This window comes from Micromys minutus (genome assembly GCF_963924665.1).
Source record: "Micromys minutus genome assembly, chromosome: 32".
Classification (NCBI taxonomy): domain Eukaryota; kingdom Metazoa; phylum Chordata; class Mammalia; order Rodentia; family Muridae; genus Micromys; species Micromys minutus.
Window position 1 is genome coordinate 3,385,129 of NC_137967.1, and position 23,660 is coordinate 3,408,788.

A 23,660-nucleotide genomic window follows, 5' to 3' on the forward strand; every position below is an offset into this window, starting at 1 on the left:
TAATCTCGGTGCTCTGAAGGTAGAAACAGGCAAATCTGAGTCACAGGGACAGACTGGTCCATATAGCAAATTCTACAACAGCTGGGACTACACAGTGAGACCATTAAAAAACCAAAATATTTAAAAGAGGCAGTCCTTGGGCAGCACCTGTGTACCAACGTTCCTCAGAACGAGAAAGCACAGCGCGCATGTCCAGTTAAGGGAGAACAGCACAGGAGGTTTGGCTGTGGCAGTGTTGATTCCAAGCATCTACAGGTGTGTGTCACCAATGTTAGTGTCACACTTAGGCTCTGCAGTGACCACGACAGCAGCAGTCAAGACAAGAGAAGCAGGTATGAGAAACTTCCTTTATTTCTTCTAAACGGTGAAAATAAGCAATTCTTATATTTCTCACTTGTAAGATTTTTAAATTCTTAAAAATGCAATTTTTTTCTTTTCAAAGCACATGCCATCTTTTAAAAAATTCTCAGCAATATACATTTGCACCCAAGAATTACATGCAGCATCACTGCCGTCTGACATGTCTGACCCGCCGGCTCCGGCAGACGTGTGGCCTGTACGTGGGGACTCGGCACACAGGCCTCAGTGCGACTTATTTCCGTAGGAAACACAGCCCAGTGGTTCTGACGCTGCTCCCGAGGGCTGAGTGGCAGCCTCCTCTGCCCAAAGCACTTCTTTACCGTGCCGACGTGGGAACAACTAGAACTTAGTAACATTTGAGATCCCGGAGTGGGACTGAGGGGGATACTTAGGGCTACCCTGTGCCACAAACTTAGGGAAAAAATTTACCCAGAAAACAAAACTGGAAAAAAAAACTTAGATTTTATCAATGCACCCTTTAAGTCTTTTTTTTTAATTATTTTTTTTCTTAAATTTTGAAAGCAGCTTAACGTGAATGAAAAGCAGTTCCTGAGTAACTGCAGTAAACAGTCTTTAAACACATGTACACACACATATGTATCTGCAACTTAGCTCATTTGGTTCTGCCTTAGTTTACCTCCCCAGAGTCAGGTGAATCCCATCCCTTCCTTCTTTCAGTTATGTGCAAGTACAACACATCGGCTCTGGGAGGCGGCGAGCTGCAGACGTTTCCCGGTGTGAGCATCTGCTTGTCCTCAGCCAGGTTTCCAGAGTCGCTGCAGGTCAGTTTTTTTTCAACCCACAAAACCTGTAAGCACCACCAACACTTCACGTCTTCCTCATCAGGCGCCGGGACTGCCACGAGTGGAGCTTGTTGTAGGCCGTCTGCAGCATCTCCTCTATGTGACTCACCAGCTGGAAGGACGGGAGACAGCGAGCAGTCAGGAAGCTAGCCCTTCACGGCCCACAGCAGGCACACACTTTCCAGAGCATCCCTCAAGCAAAGGCACAACTACTCACTGCACACAAGCAGGGGGAAGGTGCAGTGCAGGGTCTGGACAGTCACCTGCTCTGTCTGGGCTGTGATGCTATGCCTGGCCACTGACCAGCACGACAACGTGAAAGTCACCAATGCACTCGAGGCCTACTTTCGTACAACGAGAGCCAAATAGGTTCATTTCTCAATCTACACACTGGTCAGCTGAAGGTGGCCAGGACAGCAGTAGGACACTTTTCTCTGTGAACTTTTAGCAGTTTCCCTGCCTCTGCCTGAGTGCCAGGACCATAGGCACTCACTGTCACAGCAGATGCAATGCTAAGCTGACTACTTTGAAGAGGTCTGCCTTCGAGGGTCTAGCGAAGTAAGTCACAGGAGCACTCTAACTCTTGAGGTCAGGAAGCCTTGGGATGTATTTATGTGGTTACAGTAAAGTCTTTTAAATTTGTCATTCTGGGAGAAGGGGGATAAACTTGGGGTGCTCAAAATCCTTTAGCAGACCAGTGATTTTGATCTAAGAGAGGTATTTAAGTCTGCCCCCACCCCAGCTGTATAGGCAAGACAGTACTTCTGGGAATATACTGTTTTGAATGCAAGACACGTTTTAAAATTCAAATAGTATACAGAACAAAAGAAAGAACCATGTAGTCATATGTATGAGAACAAAGTTAATTTGATCCTTCAACAGAAAGAGGCAGACAACTGGGGCTTACGTTTGTGCTTAAATACTGCCTCCGAATCTTTTCTTGGAATGGGCAGAGCTTTGTAACTTGGAACCGTTCCAAATTACTCTTCATTTTCACTACCTAAAAAAGATGAGAAACGACCAATTATAGAGAAATTGCAAAGAGCCTGCAGGAACCAAAAGACTGTCTTTAAGAGCTGACATGTTAGAGTGTGTGTGTCACTACTCATCACTCATGCTTACGTTTATACTTTAATGAGAACACCTTTCACGCAGTAGGAAACGGTCTCAGTCACTGCTGTGGCCATGTGAGCACAGCACACGCGAAGAGGCCATGTCATACTTTAACATCTCTCTTCATCTAAGGCCAACATCTTTTATTCAGTACGCGCTTTTCTTAGTTACAATTTTAAATGGCCACACAATGTTCGACTTGTACAAACAAGTCAAGCTTTCTCAGTCAGCTCTCCTACGGTATTTGAGCCCTTTCTACTTTTTAGTCTTTCATGGTGGCATGGGAACAATTTCTCTAGCTAAACATTTATATCACTTTAAGGCAAAATTTTAAATGAACTGTAAGCTAAAAAAACCTGTGGAAAGCAGACTCTTGACAGTTCGGCACCAGTGATCACTTTAGTTGCAACCTGAGTGTGAACTGCCTGCGTCTACTCTGTCGCCTCGTAAAGGAGCAAACCCAGGACCCTGCACATGGCTTGCACTAAAGTTGAGTTAACAAAGTTGCTCTTCCTTCTCCACTTTGGTGGTGCACGGAATCAGAATGGGTCTTCACACCTACCACTCACGGGCTGTATGATGTCCAGCCTTTGTTTCCAGTCTTCTCTGGAGCACGGCCTGTGAGGTCCTGACTGCCGTGTTCACTAAGTAATGACTTTTTACACAGGGTCTCCCTGTGAAGCCCTGGCTGGCCTGGACTTACGGGCTGCCTTAGTCTCCCAAGTGCTGAGGTTAAAGGTGTTCAGTGAGCCACCTGGCCCAGCCGCCACAGTTTTTACAAAGCTTTTTTCTTTTCTGCGTTTGCTGCTGAGTGTGCTCTGCACCACCTCACCATCCGTCCCACCTTTTTCTTTCTGTTTGCTCAAAGAGCAATTTACACAGGGAAGTAGCCTTACTACTGATGCTACAAATATCTTTGTTAATTGCTTTTTAATAGGCAACAGGAGTTTTACATTGTAAACATTTCATGCTAAAGCTTGGGATGCAATTGTGTGGTAAAGCACTTGTGTAGCACGTCTGTATCTCTGGGGTTAACCAGAGAACTACAAAAAGAAGAAAAAAATCCAGTGCTGTTTAATGTCAGTTTCTACTTGTGATTTAAAAAAAAATTATTTTTATTCGTGAGTTTGATCAATAATAAATGTATCAAATAAACATCTGAGTCTGTTTTCCAATTGTTCATGGTCTAGAGGTAGACTGTTCTAAACTGTATGCTCAGAGTCATGAAACTGCCACGGCTCTATTTCCTAATCTACAAAATGGGTATTCCGATCAATACCTTCTCCACAGAGACCCCGGGAGGCGTCCATGTATGAATGCCCAACATCATACGAAGCTGGCACATGTGATGCATGTTTGCCTCGCGGTCATTACCACAGTAGCTGGCTGTATTTAGAACAAGTTCTAACCTTTTCTTCCAGGAATGGCGTATTAACAGGAAAGCAAGACCAGAAATGCCGCAGAAGTTCCCCAACAGCCACGTACAAGTGTTTCAATTCAGACTGAATATCGTTTGGCACCATCTCTGCAACAGAAGAAGAAGTCTGAGGGCAACAGCTACTCCCAGTCCTAACGTGACCGCTCTCGGTGCTGAGTGCAAAGCCCAGCAGTGCAGTGCACGCAAAGCCTGAAGGAGGTCCAGGTTATCCCCAAACCCACCCTCACACACTGAAGGAGGTCCAGGTTATCCCCAAACCCACCCTCACCCACTGAAGGAGGTCCAGGTTATCCCCAAACCCACCCTCACCCACTGAAGGAGGTCCAGGTTATCCCCAAACCCACCCTCACCCACTGAAGGAGGTCCAGGTTATCTCCAAACCCACCCTCACACACCCACAAATTTCCTAAACCATCCCAACCTGCTAAAGAAGAATTAACACGGTGCTGGCGAGGTGTCTCAGTGGATAAAGATACTATGCCAAGCCTGGTGACCCGAGCTCAGCAATGACACAGGAGAGAACTGACTCTCGCTGCTTTCTGACCTCATATGCTATGACCTCCTCACCCCCATAATGAAATCTAATAATTAGAAAAGGACAAGCCAGCACAGCCTTAGCATTTCTTTAGCACTAACTGAAACAAAGAGAAAAAGGGAGACGGTGGCCCACCACATACGGTTTACGGCTTGCTGTGCTCCTCCCTGCATGAGCGCTCCTCCAGGTGACAAGGCTGCGATGGTGCTACTAGCAGCACTGCTTGAGAGGACCTGCAAGACACGTGTCAGGGACTCTTAGCTCCCTCTGGCATCTGCCTCAATGGGTGTTTGACTTCTATGCAAATACACTATACACAGCAACCAGAACGAAGAACTTCTCTTGAGTCAGATTCAATCTCTGGCACCTACACGGTAGACAGAACCAAGCTGTCCCGTATGCTTCGAGTTCTGCAACTGCTCTGGCTCTCAGTTTCCAAATGTATGGGTTCCAGTTTTACACAGACACGATTATTATAAATTTTCCTAAAAATGGCCTCACAAAACCCAGTATAAAAAGCAAGTAATGTTCATTTATACAGTTCAACTGGCTCTGCTTACAACCAGAGGGAGCAGTGACAAGAATCCTGGCCTTAAAACAATAGAAGGCACCTACCTGAGTTAACTTGGGTGTATAGGCCTCCATTTCTTGTCTAATACTTTGAAAGGAATTAATAATGTCCTGACTTGTTGCATACTGTAGTGACTGAATTGGAGTAGGACCATGATAATACCTGGAGATTAGCACAGAGGTAACATAAAGGGTTAATATGTCTCTCAATTATTGAACACCAACAAAACTTTCCCTTACAGCAAAAAGTGACACTACACTTAAAGAAATTTAAAACTACTTAGTTTCCCACTTAAAAGTTTTAAGAAAACTATTTATTTATTTTATGTATATAAGCACACCATCACTGTCCTCAGACGCACCAGAACAGGGCATTGGATCCACTACAGATGGCTCACAGGAGCCACCATGTGGGCACCAGGGATTGAACCCAGGGCCTCTGGATGAGCAGCAGTCTAGGATGCATTCCAGGTTTATTTTACTTCTTCCCTGTACACGTATCTGTACCATTTGCATGCCTGGTGTCAGGGAGTTGGAGTTCTGAATGAGTCTTATTAGCTCAGGCTAGCTTTCAATTTGCTGTACAGCTGAGGATATCCTCCTTAGAAAAGAGCTCACAGCATCGGATAGGGTAGTGTATACCCGCAATCTTGGCCTTGAGCAGACAGAAGGATCCAGAGTCTATTCTCATACATTAAAGAAGCCAAGCACGGTGCTGCACAGTTGCATACAATTATTCCATTTCGCAAAGCAAACTTGTAAAGAAATTTGTGTACTGCACACGTTCATGGCAACAAACCGACTTTAGACTTGTATACTCTGCACTGACGGGCATAAGTGTCTCTCCCCGTCAGCCAAACTGACCTGTCTGACTTCTTGAGATTCAGTGCAATCGTCTTCACAGAATTGTTGTTTCCCAAGTCTTCATATTCAATGGATTCCTGTAACTTTGCCTGCAATTAATGACATGGTGTTTTTGTTAGAAACGGACTGAAATTTCAGAGCATGGCTAAGCCAGTGTTTTCACCGATAGCAGCACTGGTTCCTACTTTTTGGTTATACCAGTTATTACATAAAAAAATTAGTTTGAGACAAAGTTTCTCGGTGTAGCCCTACTCAAGAGATCCACCTGCCTCTGCCTCCTGAGTGCTACAATAAAAGCAATGGGCCACCATACTTGGGCTTCTTCTTTTTAATGGATGAGTGATCTGCAGTCTATGAGACATAGACTCTTGATCCGTCTGTCTGCTAAAGGGCAGGATTGCGGGTTCGATGCTCTGAGCTCTTTTTGAGGAAATGTAGATATTCTCTATTTTGAATTGGTCCATACATAATGCATAACAAGCTGAAAATACCGAATGCTGAAATGCATCAAACACTAAGATGAGGCTCATCTGCATGTCCTCATTGTTTTTATAAGTCTACTGTCTGCTGCTGGAGAACTGAGCCCAGCCCCCTGTGACTCTTCAGTAACAAAGTAACAACAGCTGCACAGAGCCCACTACATGTCAGTCTTCAACTGTTTGTTGCTGTGTGACTTCATTCCTGTGATAGGTTCTAGTATCTAAATCTCTGCACACCGCCCCCTCCTTTCCTTAAATGTGTAGAAATGGAAGACTGACTGCAAACCTTTAAACTTTTCATATGGACTGCTTGCCTCACAGGCTTCTAAGTAAGTATGCTTTCTATGAATGGGGAAAGAGACTGAGAAAGAATGAAGTCAGGAGCACGCAGCTACTTCTAACCACATTTCTTCATTCTCCCAAATGACTTTTTAGTGAGATGTTTTCACCTACAAAACACCAGTTTAATGGGAAGGCTAACTTACTTTAGAACAAAGAAACAGACAAAACTCTCTCTATTGTCTATTAAATACGTTCCCCAGAGTACAGATAGTCTCTCTCTCGTACGCACACACACACAGTTGATGTGCATGTGCACAGGGAGGGGAGCAGAACAAATCCTGAAGAGAACTGAGTCAGTGGGACGTTCGCTGTTTTAGTCTGAGTTTCATGTCCCACTGAGGGCAGCAGCTCTGCCATCGCCGTTAAGAAACCAAAATCACCCCTAGGAACAAACGTCAAGACTTCACACCCAGACACATAACCCCCATGGTGTAGCTCTGATGCTCATACCCTCTTGACTGCAGGCTGAGAGTCTGTGTCTCCAGAACTTCCGTCCACATTGCTGGGCTCCCCGTTCTGTCCGTTCTGTGCTTGTCTGAAGAATAGAAAAACAAGCTCCTGTTAAACTGCTCGGCTGAACCCTTCACTCGGCCATCCTGAAAAGGTCAGTGACAGTTTCTACATGCATACTTAACTGTTTTCTGAGACCAGCAGCCAGGACCATGGCACTGTGGTGGTTAAACCTTTTAATGATGGCAGCATTGCTATTCTCCTTCATGGATTTGGAATTGGAAGTAGATGGCACGGAGGACATGCCATAGCCCTGTGAGAAAAAATTTAGTAAAGGACAAAAGAAACACATGACTGGATTCCTAAATATGGAACATACTTGTAATCCCAGCACTGGGATATGGAAACAGGTGACATCCTACGGCTTGCTTGCCATTCAGCACGGACTACCCAATGAGAAATCTGGCGTGGACTATTAGACCAGGAAAGATCTGGTCTCAAAGTTAACAGCCTGGCAAGATGTGCCCATTGGTATAGTTGGCACCAGTATTATGGGTGTAGCTAACCGCTTTCTGATTGGATTCTGGGACTTATCTACAGGAAGTCCTCATGCTTGGCACAGCAAGCTTGGCTAAGGGATGGTGGCTACAGTGATCACAGGTCCAAAGCAGGGAACCCATTACCACCATTCTGCTAATGGATGTGTGGTTAAAGTGCTGTCTGAGTGTCTCATGTTCACACCCATACACTGGCTCTGACAGCTCATCAGACAAGTTTCACAAAAAACAGGGCTGGAGAGATGGTTTTGCGGTGAAGAGCACCTGAGTTCAAATCCCAGCAACCACATGGTGGCTCACAACCATCTGTAATGGGATCTGATGCGCTCTTCTGGTGTCTGAAGACAGCTACAGTGTACTCATGTACACGAAATAAATAAAGCAACTCCCAGAGAACTCAGTTCTCTAAGGCAATGGTAACTTATTTCAGTGCATGTATGACGTATGTGTGTGAGCATTGGAGTTGTTTCATTCCTAGCACTACGGTTCTGGACTCAAACCTAGGGCCTGTGGCACACTAAACAGCATATGAGAACATACCAATATCCTGCTTATTTTCGGATATTACCGGTTCGCATCTAATTTAGGGCATATACACAAGTAACACTGAAAACCAGGAAGAGAATTTTGTCATTATGTCCCTTTATTAACCCTTACCTCGTCTAACGGCTTATCTTCCAGCGCTGTCAAATCTAGCATTGGGTTTTTCACTCCTAATGAAACCATTGTTTTTAATCCTAGGAAATAAAAAAAACAATAAAAACATGGGCTTAAGGCACATCTTTCTGATGTATTTAAACATTACGAACAACTCCAACAGCCAAGAACGTCAGGTGAGCGAGTGTCCACTTACCCTTCTCATCTATTTTGGCACATTCTGCAAAAAGGTCCTTCGAGCCTGTATTTAGTCGGTCCCTGTGAAAATAATGGGACTGGAAAAAGCGTGTCCAGAATTCCTTTTCTGTCATGTTGTGTGGTACAGTTTCTGCATATTTCATTTTTACTGTGGGAGGAAAAAGTCCACATAAGATATTTTATACACTGAGTTCCCATTTCTAGTTCTTACTAACTGGATAAAAATAAGGCTCTCATGACAGCCTTTCCTTACGCACTATAGAATTATAAATATGAAATAAAAAATTTACAAGGCAGTGTTAGCTGGCAGGAGACTAAAACTTTTAATACCTATAACGCTACAGCTCCACTCTCCAGAAGCTTCTTGACTAGTGACCAGTGTTCAGACTCTAGGTCTGCCATTTACTGTTCAGGTGACTGTGAAGCACATTGTTTTCTTTGTCCCCTGGGTTCCTCACTTAGAGAAATATTAACAGTACCCACTTCACAAGGTATTTCTGGTGATTAAATTAGAATAGCAAACACTACAGACTGTGCTGACACTCTAGAACAGCAGTGGATTGTGACCCCTTTGGGGAGTCTCGTATCAGAGACAGCCTGCATATCATATACAAGAGTCACAGTAGCAAATGAGTTATGAAGTAGCAGTGACGTAATTTTATGGTTGGGGTCACAACATGAGGAACTCCAGTAAAGGGTCATTGTATTACCACTGTTCTAATGGTAGCAAGCAAGTCTTGTTGGACAGCAGTATCTGGCTCAGGAGCAATGTTTAGTGAGAAGAGTAAACATTGGCTATCACAAACCGTCAGGCTCACAGGATGGGCTGGGAAGGTCACCTGAGGGATGAAGGTGGAGCAGGGTAGAACCAGTCACTTACGGGGTTTGTAGCAGTTATTTCATTAGAACGACAGCCATCACAGCCATGTGAGGGACACATGCACCAGACCTGCTGCTCTGCCTCCCATATACAAGGACAGGCACACGCTGCCATTCCTGCCTTCCTATTCAATGTTTTACTGAATGAGTAGATACTTTTCTCATTCTATTCCTATAAAAAATTAATTTCCTAATGAAATGAACTAATGGCTATACAGCATTTACTGAACCCGTAAATGGGAGCTGCGAAAAAATTTTACATCTTCTGTTGTATTTAATCAGGAATAAAACTTTTCATTAATAATAAATAAATAGAACTCACCCAAACCCTTTATCAACTAAAGTCAAAAATTAGTAACTGATTTCTCTTACCTGCTGGATAGGTCCTAAATATAGATTCAATGATATCAGAAGTTAAATTATATCTCAGACCATTACAGCCATCTGTTTGGGGCCGGACATCAGCCTAAAACAAAGACCACACACATAAGTACTTACATACATCTGTTAGCTATCTGAGAGTGTGTTTAAGTTCCTGATAACAGAGGTGACACAGACTTTCTGAGCAAACTGCAGATACAGCAGGCCCCTCGCTAACCACACACAGAGACAGGATACAAAGAAACTTGGAGTTGTTTATCACAGTCAGGAGACGTTTAAGTCTGCTTCTTTGGAAGTATGAAATGACCAAATAGACATGTTTAACAGTGGCTAACATCAGAATCAACTATAGCTTTAAAACAGAACTCTTATGTTTGCCAAAACCTGTGAACTTTGGCTAGTAGTTAAATGGATATTATTAGCTAACTGGTTTCCTTAGGGAAGGCATTATGAATTTAAGTTAGTATTTATTAATCACCTAGAAACTACTGACTTTATGTAACTACTTATAGTTTTCACTTTGTCTCTTGAGACAGGGATTCTATATAGCTAGGTTAGGCTGGAGTTTTATGTAGCCTAGGATGGCCCTGAACTCAAGATCCACCTGCTCTGCCTCCTACGTGCTAGGATTAAAAGGACCTGCCCTACCATGCTTGATGACAACGAGTTTCACTAATTTACTTCAAAGAAAATGCCAAAACTTTCAAGAGAAATCATTCTGGCTAGGGATGATAATTCAGTGGGTAAAGCAAGGGAAGATTTGAGTATCAATGCCCAGAACCTACTTAAAACAAGCTGTACGCTGCAGCACACACGTGTAACCCCAGTACAGCCACATGTAAATGGGAGGTGGAGTACAGGCCTGGCACATGCAGCTGAAAATGTCAAACAAACCCCCAAACCCACAGGACACTTGACTCAAACAAAGCAGAAGCCAAGGACAAACACCTCAAGTTATTGACCCCCATATGCACACCACGCACACACCATGGACACGTGTCTGTGTTGCACCTCCACCCCCAGAGGTGTTCTTCTTTTGAGACATGTTGTCACACAGCTGAGTGTGGGGGTCTGAATGAGATGTGCCCCACAAGTCTCAGGCTTTGATTATTTGGTTCCCAAGTAGTGGTTGTTTGGGGAGGACCAAGAGGTATGGCTTTGGGCTGGAGAGATGGCTCAGTGGTTAGAGCACTGACAGTTCTTCCACAGGTCCTGAGTTCAAATCCCAGCAACCACACGGTGGCTCACAACCATCTGTAATGGGATCGGATGCCCTGTTCTGGTGTGTCTGAAGACAGCTACACTGTACTTACAATAATAATAATAATAATAATGATAAAAACAGAGTCATGGCTTTGCTGGAATCCCTGTGGCTGGCTCACACTAATCCCACAGATGGCAGCTGGCAGTTGTTCTAGCAGCCTGCTGCCACGTTTTTGCTCTGCCATCTGAAACTACAGCCCCTGGAACTGTAAGCTCAACTCAACTCTTATAAGTTGCCTTAGTCAGGATGTTTCATTATAGCTGTAGAAAAATAACTACGCTACTGACCCTGGCCTCGAATCACTGATCCTCCCACCTTCCGAAAGGCCTGTATTGCAGATAGGGTCAATCCCCCAATCCCTAAATTTCCCCGTTATAAAAACACTGGAGTCTTTATAGTTTTCCCTTCAGAAATCTAGAAAGGTCACATACCAGAAACGCTGCAGAAATGCCAACATCCTGCTTGTGACTGGATGCAGAACTATCTGTTGCATTCACATTTAAACGATTGGCCCAGAATTCCTCAGCACTGATCACTTGGCTCACAACAAGGTCTTTATAGAGTTGGAATAAAACAGGATCTTCTTGGAGCATTCTGTGATAGAGTAAATTTAATTAAACTCCCGTGATAGTCACACAACTACTCTCACATTGTGATGACTGGGCTGCAAAAATTATTTCATTAAACCATTTCTAGAGTAACAGATGGAGCACAGACAAAGGGAAGGCACTCTGAAGAAGCAGACTAAATGTTCTCAGGCAAAGAACTGGTCCTGTCCATCTCTGCATCCTTGCGATAGAAGTCTACTTTGAATCTGAACAGTACTATTTTCTCCAACACATAAAGGCTGACAGAGTTCCCAGCATTCATTCATCATTTTGACAAGCACAAGGAACTATAAGTAACAATGACTCAAGACAGATTTATTAGTGAGATAGTCTCTCTCACTAGGAATCCCTTCTCCATCTCCATCTTTCACAGGGTGGAGTCCTGTGAGAGACCCTCTGCAATGCAGGGTGACACTCAAAAGTCTGAAACCCTACACTACAGATTCTTTTCTTATTCACAAACATTCTTCTAATAGTTTAGTATCTTCTCTGCAATTAAAAACCCAGAGAAAGAAAGCACAGAACCATAGAGCTTTGTAATGTCAGGCCCCCTAATCAAATGGTAGCCCCATTGCAGTAACTTTTGGGGTTACATGGTCTTGTGTGCCTAACGTCATACAGTGACCAGGTGGTAAAAATGGGAGTCAGAGGCAATGAGAGCAGAGCCCACTTCCTACAGGAGACTTGCCAAGCCCACTAGACTTTACCTGTTCTTCTCCTCCAGTTCCTTATTGGCTTTCCGCTTGAACTTGGGCAGCAGCTGCTGGAGGAGGTCCTTCACTGCATCCCGCTCTTTCACGGCTGTGCTTTCATTGGAAAAATGGAAGTTTGTTGTGTCCCCTGCATGCAGGACCAGCTGAAGTTGTATTTTAGCTTTTCCTTCTGGACTGATTTTCTGGCCTAAGAGAAGTATAAAGCTCATTAGGCAAGGACATTTATAACGTAATCCTGCACTTGGGAGTTGGAGCAGGACACTCACAATGTCAAGGACATCCTGGGCTATAACAAGCTTAAGCCTAGCACAGGATACAGAAGACGCTGCCACAAAAGTGGCAATAAGAGCGAGTAATCAGACAACACCATAGACATGTGTGGCACTGTCAAAAGTTACATTGACAAAACGAAACCTATTGTATGGTTCAGGCTGCTCTCAAACTCTATTTGTAGATTAAGATGACCTTTACCTTTTGATGTTTAAAGACACCTGTACTTTTCTGAATTCCCACTATACATGCATCTGGGTACAACCACGGCCTCATCCTTGCCGTTTTGGGCTCCTGCAAGAGACCTTGGGTCTGACTCCCAATACTCCCTATTGTGCTCCCCAAAAGTTCTGTATTTTTCCCATCTACTTTGTTATAAAGCTGAGCTCCCCTCCCCCCTTAACAGTTAATGGCCATATAACAAAACATCAGATAACTTGCCTAAATGCAAAATTTTGTTGAAGGGACAATCTGGCATCATCTATCAACCAACTACAAAACCTCAAGAAGATATCAGCAGCTTTATAATGTGAAAGTATTTGCAGTAGCAAATTCTAAAATAACATCCTATCTGTCCTTCAATAGAGATTAGTTGCATAGACTATATCCACCCAATGGAGCATTACTTTTTGAAGCACACATAGAATTTTTTAAAAAAATATTTATTTATTATTTTATGTATGTAAGTACACCGTAGCTGTCTTTAGACACCAGAAGAGGGTATCAGATCTCATCATAGATGGTTGTGAGCCACCATGTGGTTGCTGGGATTTGAACTCAGGACCTCTGGAAGAGCAGTCAGTGCCCTTAACCGCTGAGCCATTTCTCCAGCCCACACATAGAATTTTCTTATAAATGAAGTTGAGATTACAGAAATGTGCCACCTTACCCAGCTTGCCTCGAAATATCTTATAAACCTTACACAGGTAGTTTAGTCTTAAAGATGATGCTTCCAAACCAATAGTTTAGATCAAATTAGTTTACACCATGTAAATCTGCAATGCAGTTGTATATTTGAAGATCTTGTTTTATAACTACCACTATGTGTTTTTCCAAAATAAAACAGAAAACCAACATTAGATGTAGTATGTATGACCTACATTTAATATCTGCATACATATGGCTGATTGTAAATCTGTCTTTGCCTTCAGGTGCCCAAGCAATTCTTTCTGCCATGAGGTACAGTGCACCATCCTGCTTCTTCTGACGAACCTTCTTCACAATCAGCAATACTTCTTCTGATGAAGTTGCCATGATGGCTGTAAGGTGCTAATGGGGGAGGGGGAGAGGAGGAGAAAGAAATCAACACATCAACTGGGATTCAAACAAATAAGCAAACACAGATGTCCAGGGCTGCAGAGATGGCTTAGTAGTTAAATGCACATGCTGTTCTTTCTGAGGACCCAGGCTCCATTTCTAGGACCTATATGGTAGTTCACAACTATTTGCAACTCAAGTTTGAGGGAAGAAAACACCCTCTTCTGGCTTCTGCAGGCATAGCATGCTTGTGGTACACATACATACAGACAAAACACCTGAAATATTCTTTTTAAAGTATCATTAACAAACCAACAAAAAGTATAACGACTATTTTAAAAACAGCGTATGCCCACACACCATAACCCAAACCACATCAAACATTTCTGTAACATTTCTACTACCTATGAATGCTGACTTATTTACAGTCAATTCTTTCTTTTCTCAAGCAACTAATTCCTGATTTGTATTACCTCAGCTCTAGTGTAGGAATCAGAATGGTGCACTGCTGATGTCTGTAATCACAGCACTTAGAGTGTAAGACGGGAGGATCAGAGCTCAAAGCCAGTGTGTGATACAGAAGGACAGGCAACAAGTTGACTTTTTTCTTCTCTGATTATCTACAACAAATTTGTATTTTTGCACTGAATGAGCTGATGACCTCAGTTTAATCCCTGGATCCCATAAGATGACAACAGAGACCTGTTTCTGACAAATTGTCATGAGTTTCCAGGCAAGCTATGTTTTGTGTGCACACAGCATCCACAGACTGAATAAATGACCAACACATAGGAGGTGGAGGCAAAACTAGAGCTGCAAGTTATAGTCTGTTCTATTTAGTGAGTTTTATGACAGTCAGGGTTACATATAGGAAAACCTTGGTTCAACGGGATGAAAAAAAATCCTTCCCAATAGTTGATTGATTCTCTATAAAACCAAATGTAGAATTACATTTGGGTAAGAATGAAAACAGCATTAGTTACTTAAAATTCTGCAAGAGTAAAATTTAAGAATTTAATTTATAAATATTAGCTTTATAATATTTATGGAACTGTTAAATACCCCCGCCCTAGCCTTGAGACGGTTTCTCTGTGTGGCCCTGAACTCTCAGAGATCTGCCTGCCTCTGCCTCCAGACTGCTGAGATTAAGGGCGTGCTGCTCCTCCCATCTCCCATGGCCCAGCCAAGTGTCCATTAGCACAGGCTTCCAATGAACCGACTAGGAACACAACAGAAGCAGCTCTGAGCAGGGAAGGTAAAGACAGAACCTGGGAAGTGAACAGTTCAGCACATCATAGAACTGACCTTTAGTACTTAACCATGGCCCTTCCTACATAACTCAAAAAAGATTCCCATAAAACTTATTTAGAGCAGGACCGAGATGCAGCTTAGAGGCTGAATACTGGCCCAACCTTCTCTAGGTCCTGGGTTAATCCTCCCTCTCCTCCATTAAATTTTTTAAAAATATTGAACAGTGAGTACAACCGTCAATTGTCTCAAATAATTTGCTTCCCAAGTTTCTGTACTATCTTTGTTAACTGTAGAGAGAACAAACTTGGGAACGCTAAGAGATCCATTGGAGCCACTTGACAATGGTTTCTGTGATTTTCAGATTCCTCGGAGGGGTTTCCTTGGGTTCTTCCCAGTAGAATATAGTGTTTCTTTTATGAAAAATATTGCTGTAGGCTACTTTAAATTTCATCTGGTCAATGATTTTATGAATTATCTGTCACAAGACTTCTTTAAACAATAAGATGCCCTAGGAAAGGCATGAATGCATTCTTTTAGTCACAGCCTCGCCTAAAGTTGCATGTGTACGTCTTTGTTCTCAGACATTTTATTTTCTCTCCCCTCAACTGGTTCTCAGTCATTTTTTTACAGTGGATTTTAACATCTGAAGTCATTAATGTTTTCTAATGCTCTCTTCATAGCATGTACTTATTTCTTAAGTAGTTCTCTCTGAGGCGGCACGCACAGGACCTTCTCAGGTCTGTACCAGGTCCTCTGAATATATTATGCCTTCCAGTTTGGTGTTTTCATGAAATTCCTGAGTGTGTGAACGTGTGCTATTTTCCTTCTGTTAGTTTTATCTTGTATTTTTTTTACTATTATCCCTTAGAAGTCTGTCTGTTTTCTGATGAGAGACAGAAAGGGAGTGTTCTGGACGAGAGGTGGAAGGACAGAGGGGAGGAAAAACTTTTTAAGAATATACTATATGTGAAGGAAAAAAACCTGTCTTCAATAAAAGGAAAAAAATCATTTAATAATAATAATAAAGGAAATTTTTTCTCCAAAAAAACTCACTTGTAAGTAAATTTACAAAATTAAAAAATATAATGCTTTTCAGGAAAATATGTAAACGTGTTATACATAACATATCTCTTAATATTTAACCATGTAATGGTATAACTAAAAACTTTACAAAGACAAACCATTATTTGTTTTAAAGTCTCAGAGTCAAGTTAGAGAGGTATTTGAGATCTGTATAGCAGATGCAGTTTGGGTTCACAGTACCAAGTTTCTCTTAGGGATGGAGCCAAAGAGTGAAGGCTAGCACTTAGCAAATCCTTGGAATAGGCACTGTTCAATGGAAACATTCATTAACACTGCTATTACATGTTTCTTGAAACCAGCAGCCCAATAGTTCTTTTAACTTCCAGAGGTTTCTGATAAACCGGAAAACATAGTAGGAAATCTATCATACTAACACAATTGGATCAGATACATTGTATCTTATCTCCCAGCATTTAAACATATATGTGAAAAAAACTTGTATGTCTCCCTTTGTAAGCCTCACAAAGGTCAAGACTCAGTGTGTTGTGTTCATTACAATATAGCACCCAGTAACGCAACACAGCCTTCAGAAGTGTCTAATACAACTATATATCTAAATAAAATCTTTACTAAAGGAATTTGGTCTCGCCAAGATACAGGAATTATTTGCACATTTATTTTCAACTGAACTAAAAGATACTATAGCTTTTCATTCATAGACCAGAATATTTCTCACAAAGATTCCCCAAGTTGGATCCTGCCCTAGAAAGAAATGTTAGGAAAACTTTACAACAGCTGGACAGAAACCTTTGTTTACTGTTTCTGAATTCGCTTTACCTATCTTTCTTTACCAAAAGAATATAGAAAGATAAACTCCTTTTTACTCTCACCTCCTGGAAAGGAGGTTTGCAAAAGTGACCTTTATGTACTGGCACAAAACATGGATCTGACTAGGATATCAAAGGCAGCAGGCAGAAGTGCCAAGTTCAAGGGCAGTCTAAGATATATGCTAAGACTCTACCTTAAATAAAACAGTAAAAAGAGCTCTAGAATGCTACTTGCTATCAAGCAATCCAAAATGTTTTATCAGTGCAATAATACCGGGAATAAAACCTTGAAAAGTATATTAAAAAGAGTCAAAATGGGGCTGGATAGATGGCTTATCACTTAAGAGCACTTTTCTTGATGAGGCTCTGGGTTTCATTGCCAACACCCATATGGAGGCTGGAACCCCAGTTCCAGGGGGTCTGATACTCCTTTCTGGTCTTCTCAGGCACCAGGCACATAGCGGTGTATGGGACACCCACCCACACACACACAAACAAGAATGAAAAGGAAACGGAAATGTACTGTTACTGCTGTTATTGTTCCACACTAAAGCTCTAAGGAAAATAGTGAGTGCACTGTAAAGGAAATAAGCCCCTGTCCACTAATAAAGACTGCATCCTGAATAATGCTGGGATCTAAAGGCACCCACCACCACACCCAAAGTTTTTACTACTTTTAGCGGACTTTTTCTTTTTGACTGTAACAATCTTCCAAGTATTTTTAAAGAACCCAGAACACCTCTGTAATCACTTAATTACTTTTCTTTTCTAAAATAAGGTCTCACCATGTTGCCTTAGCTAGCTTGGAACTTACTTTGTGGACCAGGCTAACCTGAAGCTCAAGAGATTCACCTGATTCTGTCTCCAAAGTGCAGGGACTAATGGTATGTGCCACCAAGCCCAGCTTTTCCACATCTGGACGGCTATAGTTACAAGAGACTCAGATTCAACCTGTCACAACTGCTCAGTTGGTCAGGTAAACACAGCAGACGGTCTCTCCGTCTGGATGAAGTGATTTAAGCTGGGCAATCCCAGAGCTTGGGAGGTAGAGGCAGATGCTACCATGAGTTCAAGGCCAGTTTTTGCTCAACTGGGGGACCCCCACACCTCAACCCCCTCACAAAAAACAATCCCCCCCATAAAAAACCCGCTAATAGGCTGGAAATTCTTTCTAGAGTTGTCTTCGTAAGCCACTAGGATGTCACTAGAGGTTATACTGCCTGTACTGCTGTCTCTTAATGTACTACTCTAGTTCTGGTCTTTATCCTAAAGGGTAATGAATTATAGAAATAAATGACCTCTGAAAGGAGTACTTGGAAGGCAGAGGCAGGTGGATCCCGGTGAGTTCCAGGAGAGTCTGGTCTACAGATTGAGGTCAAGACTGAGCCAAGGCTGCACACAGAAACCTTCTCCTAAAGCAGAGAAAGCCCCCAAACAACAACAAAACAGGAAACAAGAGAAAGAGTTTTAAGGTGGATAAATTTTAGCTTAGTGGTGTCCTTAGAAGAGAGGAAGCAGACCTACCCAAACTGTGCTTCACTGGAGCATGCTGACTGCTGCTTGCTCTGGAGCTCACTCAATCCAGGGATGAGCCTTCCTCTGCCACCCCAGTGCTGGGATTAAAGGCACATGCCAGCAACTCCCAGTCTCCACATCACTTTTTTATGTTGGAATTCCAGGCAAAAATTCATGGGAGAAATATTTGGCTTCTTTAAAATGTTTGAGAAACTAATGGGGCTGGAGAGATGACTCAGCAGTAAAGGGCACTGGCTACTCTCCCATAGGACCCAAGGTTCAATTTCCAGCACCCTCATGGCAGTTCACAACTAATTCCAGTTCTAGATCTGACAACTTCACCCAAACATACAGGCAGGCAGAACACTGTCTACATTAATAAAATTAACCAACTTAAAAAAAAAGAAAGGCAATCACAAGCCTGGGGCTAGGTGTGGTAGTGCACACCTTTAATCTTAGCATTTGAGAGGCAATTGATCCCTGTGAGTTCAAGGTCAGCCTGGCCTACAAAAAAAGTTCCAGGACAGTCAAGGGCTGTTGCACAGAGAAAACCTGTGTGGAGGAGTAGAGGGTTTGGAGAGGAATGAAAGGAAGGAAAAGGAAGTCACAAGTCCGGATATTGAGAATATTGATTGGAGCCAAGCCTTTAGTGTGTTTCAAACCAGTTTTCCGTACCCAGGCCTGCATGCTTACCAACCAATCTACACTGAGCTGTACCTACAGTCAGTTCTGGAAATAAAACCCAGGATCTTATAGGTGCCTAGCAAGAATGCTTAGCTTTGAGTTGCATTCCTGACTCACAAACCTGTTTTACCGTATTTTAAACTGAAATCTTCAAATGAGCAACAGCAAAAGACAGAAAGCCAAACCAAAACCAAAACCAAATCAAAACCAACCAAACAAAACCCCAAACTAAACTGTATATGTGAGGACACAACTTCCGGAAACTGGTTCTCTCTTTCCACCACGTGGGTCCCAGAGATGGAACTCAGGTTTGGCAGCAAGCACCTTTATCAGTTGAGCCATCTCACTGTAGCCCTGGGCAGAAGTCTTAGCATCTCTCTCCCACCCTTGTTTTACAGATGGTAAAACGGGCATGTAAACGTCAAGTTCACGTTAACTTCGCTTCTAAGAACACTGGAGAACTTAGGAAAATAATCACATATTCCCATGTATTGTGTCCACTTTACATTACATTACTGTCAAACTGGTCATAACTAAAACTGGGCGTGTGGGTCAAGTTTTAATAACAGTTTGAAGAGCAGAATGACAGGTGGAAGCAAAATGCACGAGGCCACCAAGGTGAGAGGGCTTCTTTTACAGGAATCCAAAGACTAGCCCGGGCAGACTTCCTAACGGGAAGGGCCTCGGTGTCTCGGAGAACCCTCACTTCCTTCGCTCTCAGGTGAGTCTGATCCTACCAGTCCCTCCCCGCCGAAGAACGGAATGCCTTTAGGCAGTGGATTAAGGGTCAGGGCACCTCCTTCCCATTTCAGGATAGGAAGGGCAAACCTCACAGCCAGCTCGTAGGGTCGTGGAGACTACTACGGCGAAAGTCTTAATCCGCGCTGCCCCGCGCCCCCCGGGGCCTGTCAGACCCTCACCGCCCGCCCAACCCCATTCTTCGGTCTGAACTTACAAGGTGGGAGCTACTGTCTCCGGCCTGGGGTGGGTTAACGGCGTCCGGTCCGATCTGGCTCCGCCGCGCTTCTCACAGCCGCTGCACGGACGAGGCTGAAACCCTGCGGCCACAGCCGTCGCCACCGCCTCTGTTGCCGGGGGGTCTCGCCTCCATCGCTGGCTGCGAGGGCGCTGAAGGCACGTGACCGGAAATGACGGGGCGGGCCGCCGGGGCACGTGACCACCACTGCGGCCGCCATGACACCTTCCGCTAGCTCCCGCCCTCCCCCACCGATTCCCGCCTGTTTTGTTTCCCCTCTCCGGTCTCGAGTGGCGGAGAGTTTTGGGATTCAGTTTGGCTCGCCTTTCTCCCTAGAGAGCATCCGGTCCGGATCGGTGGTGCGTCCTTGGTCCGAGGCGGCTCTCTTGACTGCAGGCCGCAGGGAGCGAAATCGCGACCGCGGCCGGAGGGGGAGGGAGCACGCGCGGGGAGGGGCGTGACCGTCACGTGACAAGGAAGTGCCGTTAACAGCGCTTTCCCCTGGTCTCTGGCGCCTCTGGATGACGTCAGCAGGGGAGGGGCGGAGCGATAGCGAGTCTGAAGTTGAGGCTCCGCTGTCAAGGCGTGTTGAGTGTCTGTGGAGCCTGCTAAGGGAAGCGATCACTAGTCTTTCGTGGGCCTCTAGGCCGGCTAGTTAGCCTGCGGCTTTATGAGCCTGGTTTGGAAAACCTGCTTCCTGGACTTCTCCTCCAGAGCGACAGCTGCGGTTTAAAGTTAGGGCGGTTTAAAAGTTAGTTGTGATTGACGGGAGCTTATTGTGTTCAGGGACTTGTTTTGCTCATTCTCATCTCCAGCAGAGCCTTCAAGGCTTAAGACAAGGTAGGCACTCGGAACGTTGAATGAATGAATGAATGTATGAGCGAGTCGTTAAGCTTTTTGAGGTAGAGTTTCCTGATCATTATTTCTTGGATAAGGAAGATTTTATTTTGGAAATAAAGTCTATTAAGTCCTCTTTGCATAACTTCTTCAGTTTTTGTTACTTTGTGTCTTTTGAGTCTTTCCTTTCATACTCCTTGTATGACTAGATAGACTGTGGTTTGCTTTGGCTTTGTGAACAGCAGTCACTGTCTACCAGTCTTGAATTATCATAAAAATAATCTTAGGAAGTGAAAAAAATTACGATCTTACGTGTATTTCACTTTCATTTATTATTGGGGGAGGAGGTGGCATTTTTTTTTTTTTTTTTTTTTTGTAATTGTTTCTCTCCTTCCATCTTTCTGTGAGCTCTTGGGTCCTAAGTCGGGTCACCAGGCGTAGCAATAAACTATCTCTTGGGCCTTTTTTTTTTTTCTTTTTCCTTTACGTTTTCTTTTGTGTATTCTATTTTAAGACTTTGTGAGCATTGTGACTCTTGGGAAAACCAATCTTTTAAAAAGATGGTAGATGTCCACTGATCTGCCATCTTCGAAGAGGCTACCGTTAAATTGTTTTTCCTGACAGCATGCAGAGGTAATGTTTAAACTCAGCTTTGTAGAAAAGCAGGGCTTATTAGTTTGAGACTATTTAATAAACCGCACCATTAAAACTACAGAAGTTCACATTTATGGACGGAAAGAGGGAGGGAAGAATTAAGGATAGCTTAATAACAGGAGAAGGGTAAGAAGGGAAATGAAGCTTAAAAAGGAAGTTGAGATGAGATCACAGTATATGGAAAAGGAAGCTAGTCTTTCTTTTCGCTACTACTAGTTAGAAGTCAGTTTTAAGTCTCCTCTATTCTGAATGTCAGTAGAGAGGCTTTCTTCCCACAGATTTCCTGGGTAGTGGGAAGGCTAGACCTTCACTGATTTATTACCCCTTACTTAAAATCTGTGTCTCCTAGCATCTGCCCATACCTACAGGATTTGTACAAACTCTCGGCACGAAACCCTTCTCTCTCTGACCTACCAACTTGAGTTTAGGTTCCTTGGTTTAGAGTTAGAAGTGTCTTGTACCTTGAGCCCAAATTTGCATTTTATATTTAACCGAGGACTAAACTCTGAGGACTGATTCTCAGACCACATTCAGCACTTGGCTGTTTCTGCTGTTTCAGCTCTGCCTGCTACCTTTTCCCCTTTCTTCCTGATGAAAGCTGACCTGGGGGCAGAGGTTCTTCTTTCAGGAAGTTTTCTTTGACTCACTGTTCTCTTTCATGAAAATTGTGTGTGTGTGTGTGTGTGTGTGTGTGTTTGTGTGTGTGTGTGGTATTTGGGACTTTCTTTTTGACTAGAATTGATTTCCGGAATTTTTTTTTTTAAGATTTATTTCTTATATATGAGCACACTGTCGCTGTCCTCAGACACACCAGAAGAGGGCATCAGATCCCATCACAGATGGTTGTGAGCCACCATGTGGTTGCTGGGATTTGAACTCAGGACTTCTGGAAGAGCAGTCGGTGTTCTAACCACTGGGCCATCCCTCCAGCCCTTCTGGAATTCTTTTACTTATCACATCCTCATGACTATGCTTATTATTTTACCAACTACTCAGTAAAATCAGTGACCAAGAAATAGTTTTCTTGGACAAGGAGTTGCTAAATATTTTGAATGTAGTCATGCTAAGATTTTTGTTTCATTTTTGACTTGTTTTGGAATACACTTCTTACACAGGTCAAGTTGTACTAAGAATATATTACTACTAGCAGAGAATAAAGCTGTGTTATATGTATATAATAAAAAAAGTCACAATGAAGGGCAGGGACACATTCAGAGATAGAACACATGCCCAGGGTTTTGCTCTCTAACACCACAACAATAAGAAAAACAAACCTCCACATGTTTCTGTGTGCTTTACCACTGGAAGGTGTGCTCTGAGAAGATTAGGGCTCTGTTTTGTCCTCTGTTGCTATCTCTAGAACAATGCCCAGCACATGAACGATACTCAGTGAATATTTGCTGAATGATTGTGCTTCTAAAACAGTGTCAATAACACAAATCTTAGAAAAAAAATGAAATCAGATGCTTCTGAATTTCTTTCATGGTATCTGTTTGCTTTAGAACTTTTAATTGTTTTATCTGTGTGTGCATGTGGTAGATGTGTGTGTGTGGGGACAGGGAAGAGGCACCTATGCCCATGTGCATGTGGAGACCAGGAAGGAGATCGTCACATGTCTTCCTTGATGTCCTTCCAAGCCTGGCTTTTCTGTGGCTGTTGGAGGTGCAAACACAGACCCCATGTTTATACATCAAGCTCTTTACCCACTGTGCTGTGTCCCTGCTCCTCCTCCTCCTCCTTCTCCTCTTCACCAACTTGGTAGCAGAAGACTGGGAAGTAAAATTAATGAGTAGAAGGTGTGAAGCAGCTTGATATGGGCTATGGTCGACTCCGATCTGTTCCTTGCCATTGAGGGCAAGACCTTCCTGGGTCCAGTTCTTTCGAGCTGTGCTCAAAGTTCAAAAGATGGCAGGCTTCTGGTCACTGAAGTGATTGGATTATAAGGCTTCCTGCGTTCACAGAGTTAAACCAAGACTCGTGTGCCTTGAGTGGTGCCATCCTATAGCATCCCAGCCCTTGTGACGAGTCCGTCTGTGGAGTAGATGATGGGATAAGGGAACCTCAGCTTGAAGCCCGCTGGTCCTAGCATCATGGCCACGGAAAAAGCTGGACCGAACACCAAGTGCCTTGTTTGTCATGTGCCCTGCCAAGGCTC

General features: G+C 43.4%; 2 protein-coding genes across 2 annotated transcripts in view; one reads left to right on the forward strand and one right to left on the reverse strand.

Moving 5' to 3' along the window:
• Positions 1–352: 352 nt before the first annotated feature.
• Positions 353–20,156, reverse strand: GTF2H1 (general transcription factor IIH subunit 1). The gene is made up of 15 exons (XM_080908545.1): positions 19,994–20,156; positions 13,582–13,750; positions 12,206–12,398; positions 11,322–11,484; positions 9,618–9,711; positions 8,365–8,514; positions 8,169–8,248; positions 7,140–7,267; positions 6,955–7,039; positions 5,684–5,772; positions 4,865–4,982; positions 4,392–4,482; positions 3,686–3,801; positions 2,071–2,163; positions 353–1,275 (listed from the first exon to the last, which is right to left on the reverse strand). The coding sequence occupies exons 2-15, from the start codon at positions 13,733–13,735 to the stop codon at positions 1,189–1,191; spliced, it is 1,641 nt and encodes a 546-aa protein (XP_080764671.1). The 5' UTR covers positions 13,736–13,750; positions 19,994–20,156; the 3' UTR covers positions 353–1,188.
• Positions 20,157–20,560: 404 nt separating this feature from the next.
• HPS5 (HPS5 biogenesis of lysosomal organelles complex 2 subunit 2) overlaps positions 20,561–23,660 on the forward strand; it is a 32,044-nt gene continuing 28,944 nt past the window's right edge. Inside the window, exon 1 of the mRNA XM_080908499.1 lies at positions 20,561–20,854. The gene's annotated coding sequence lies outside the window, so the exon portion shown is untranslated. The remainder of the gene's footprint in view (positions 20,855–23,660) is intronic.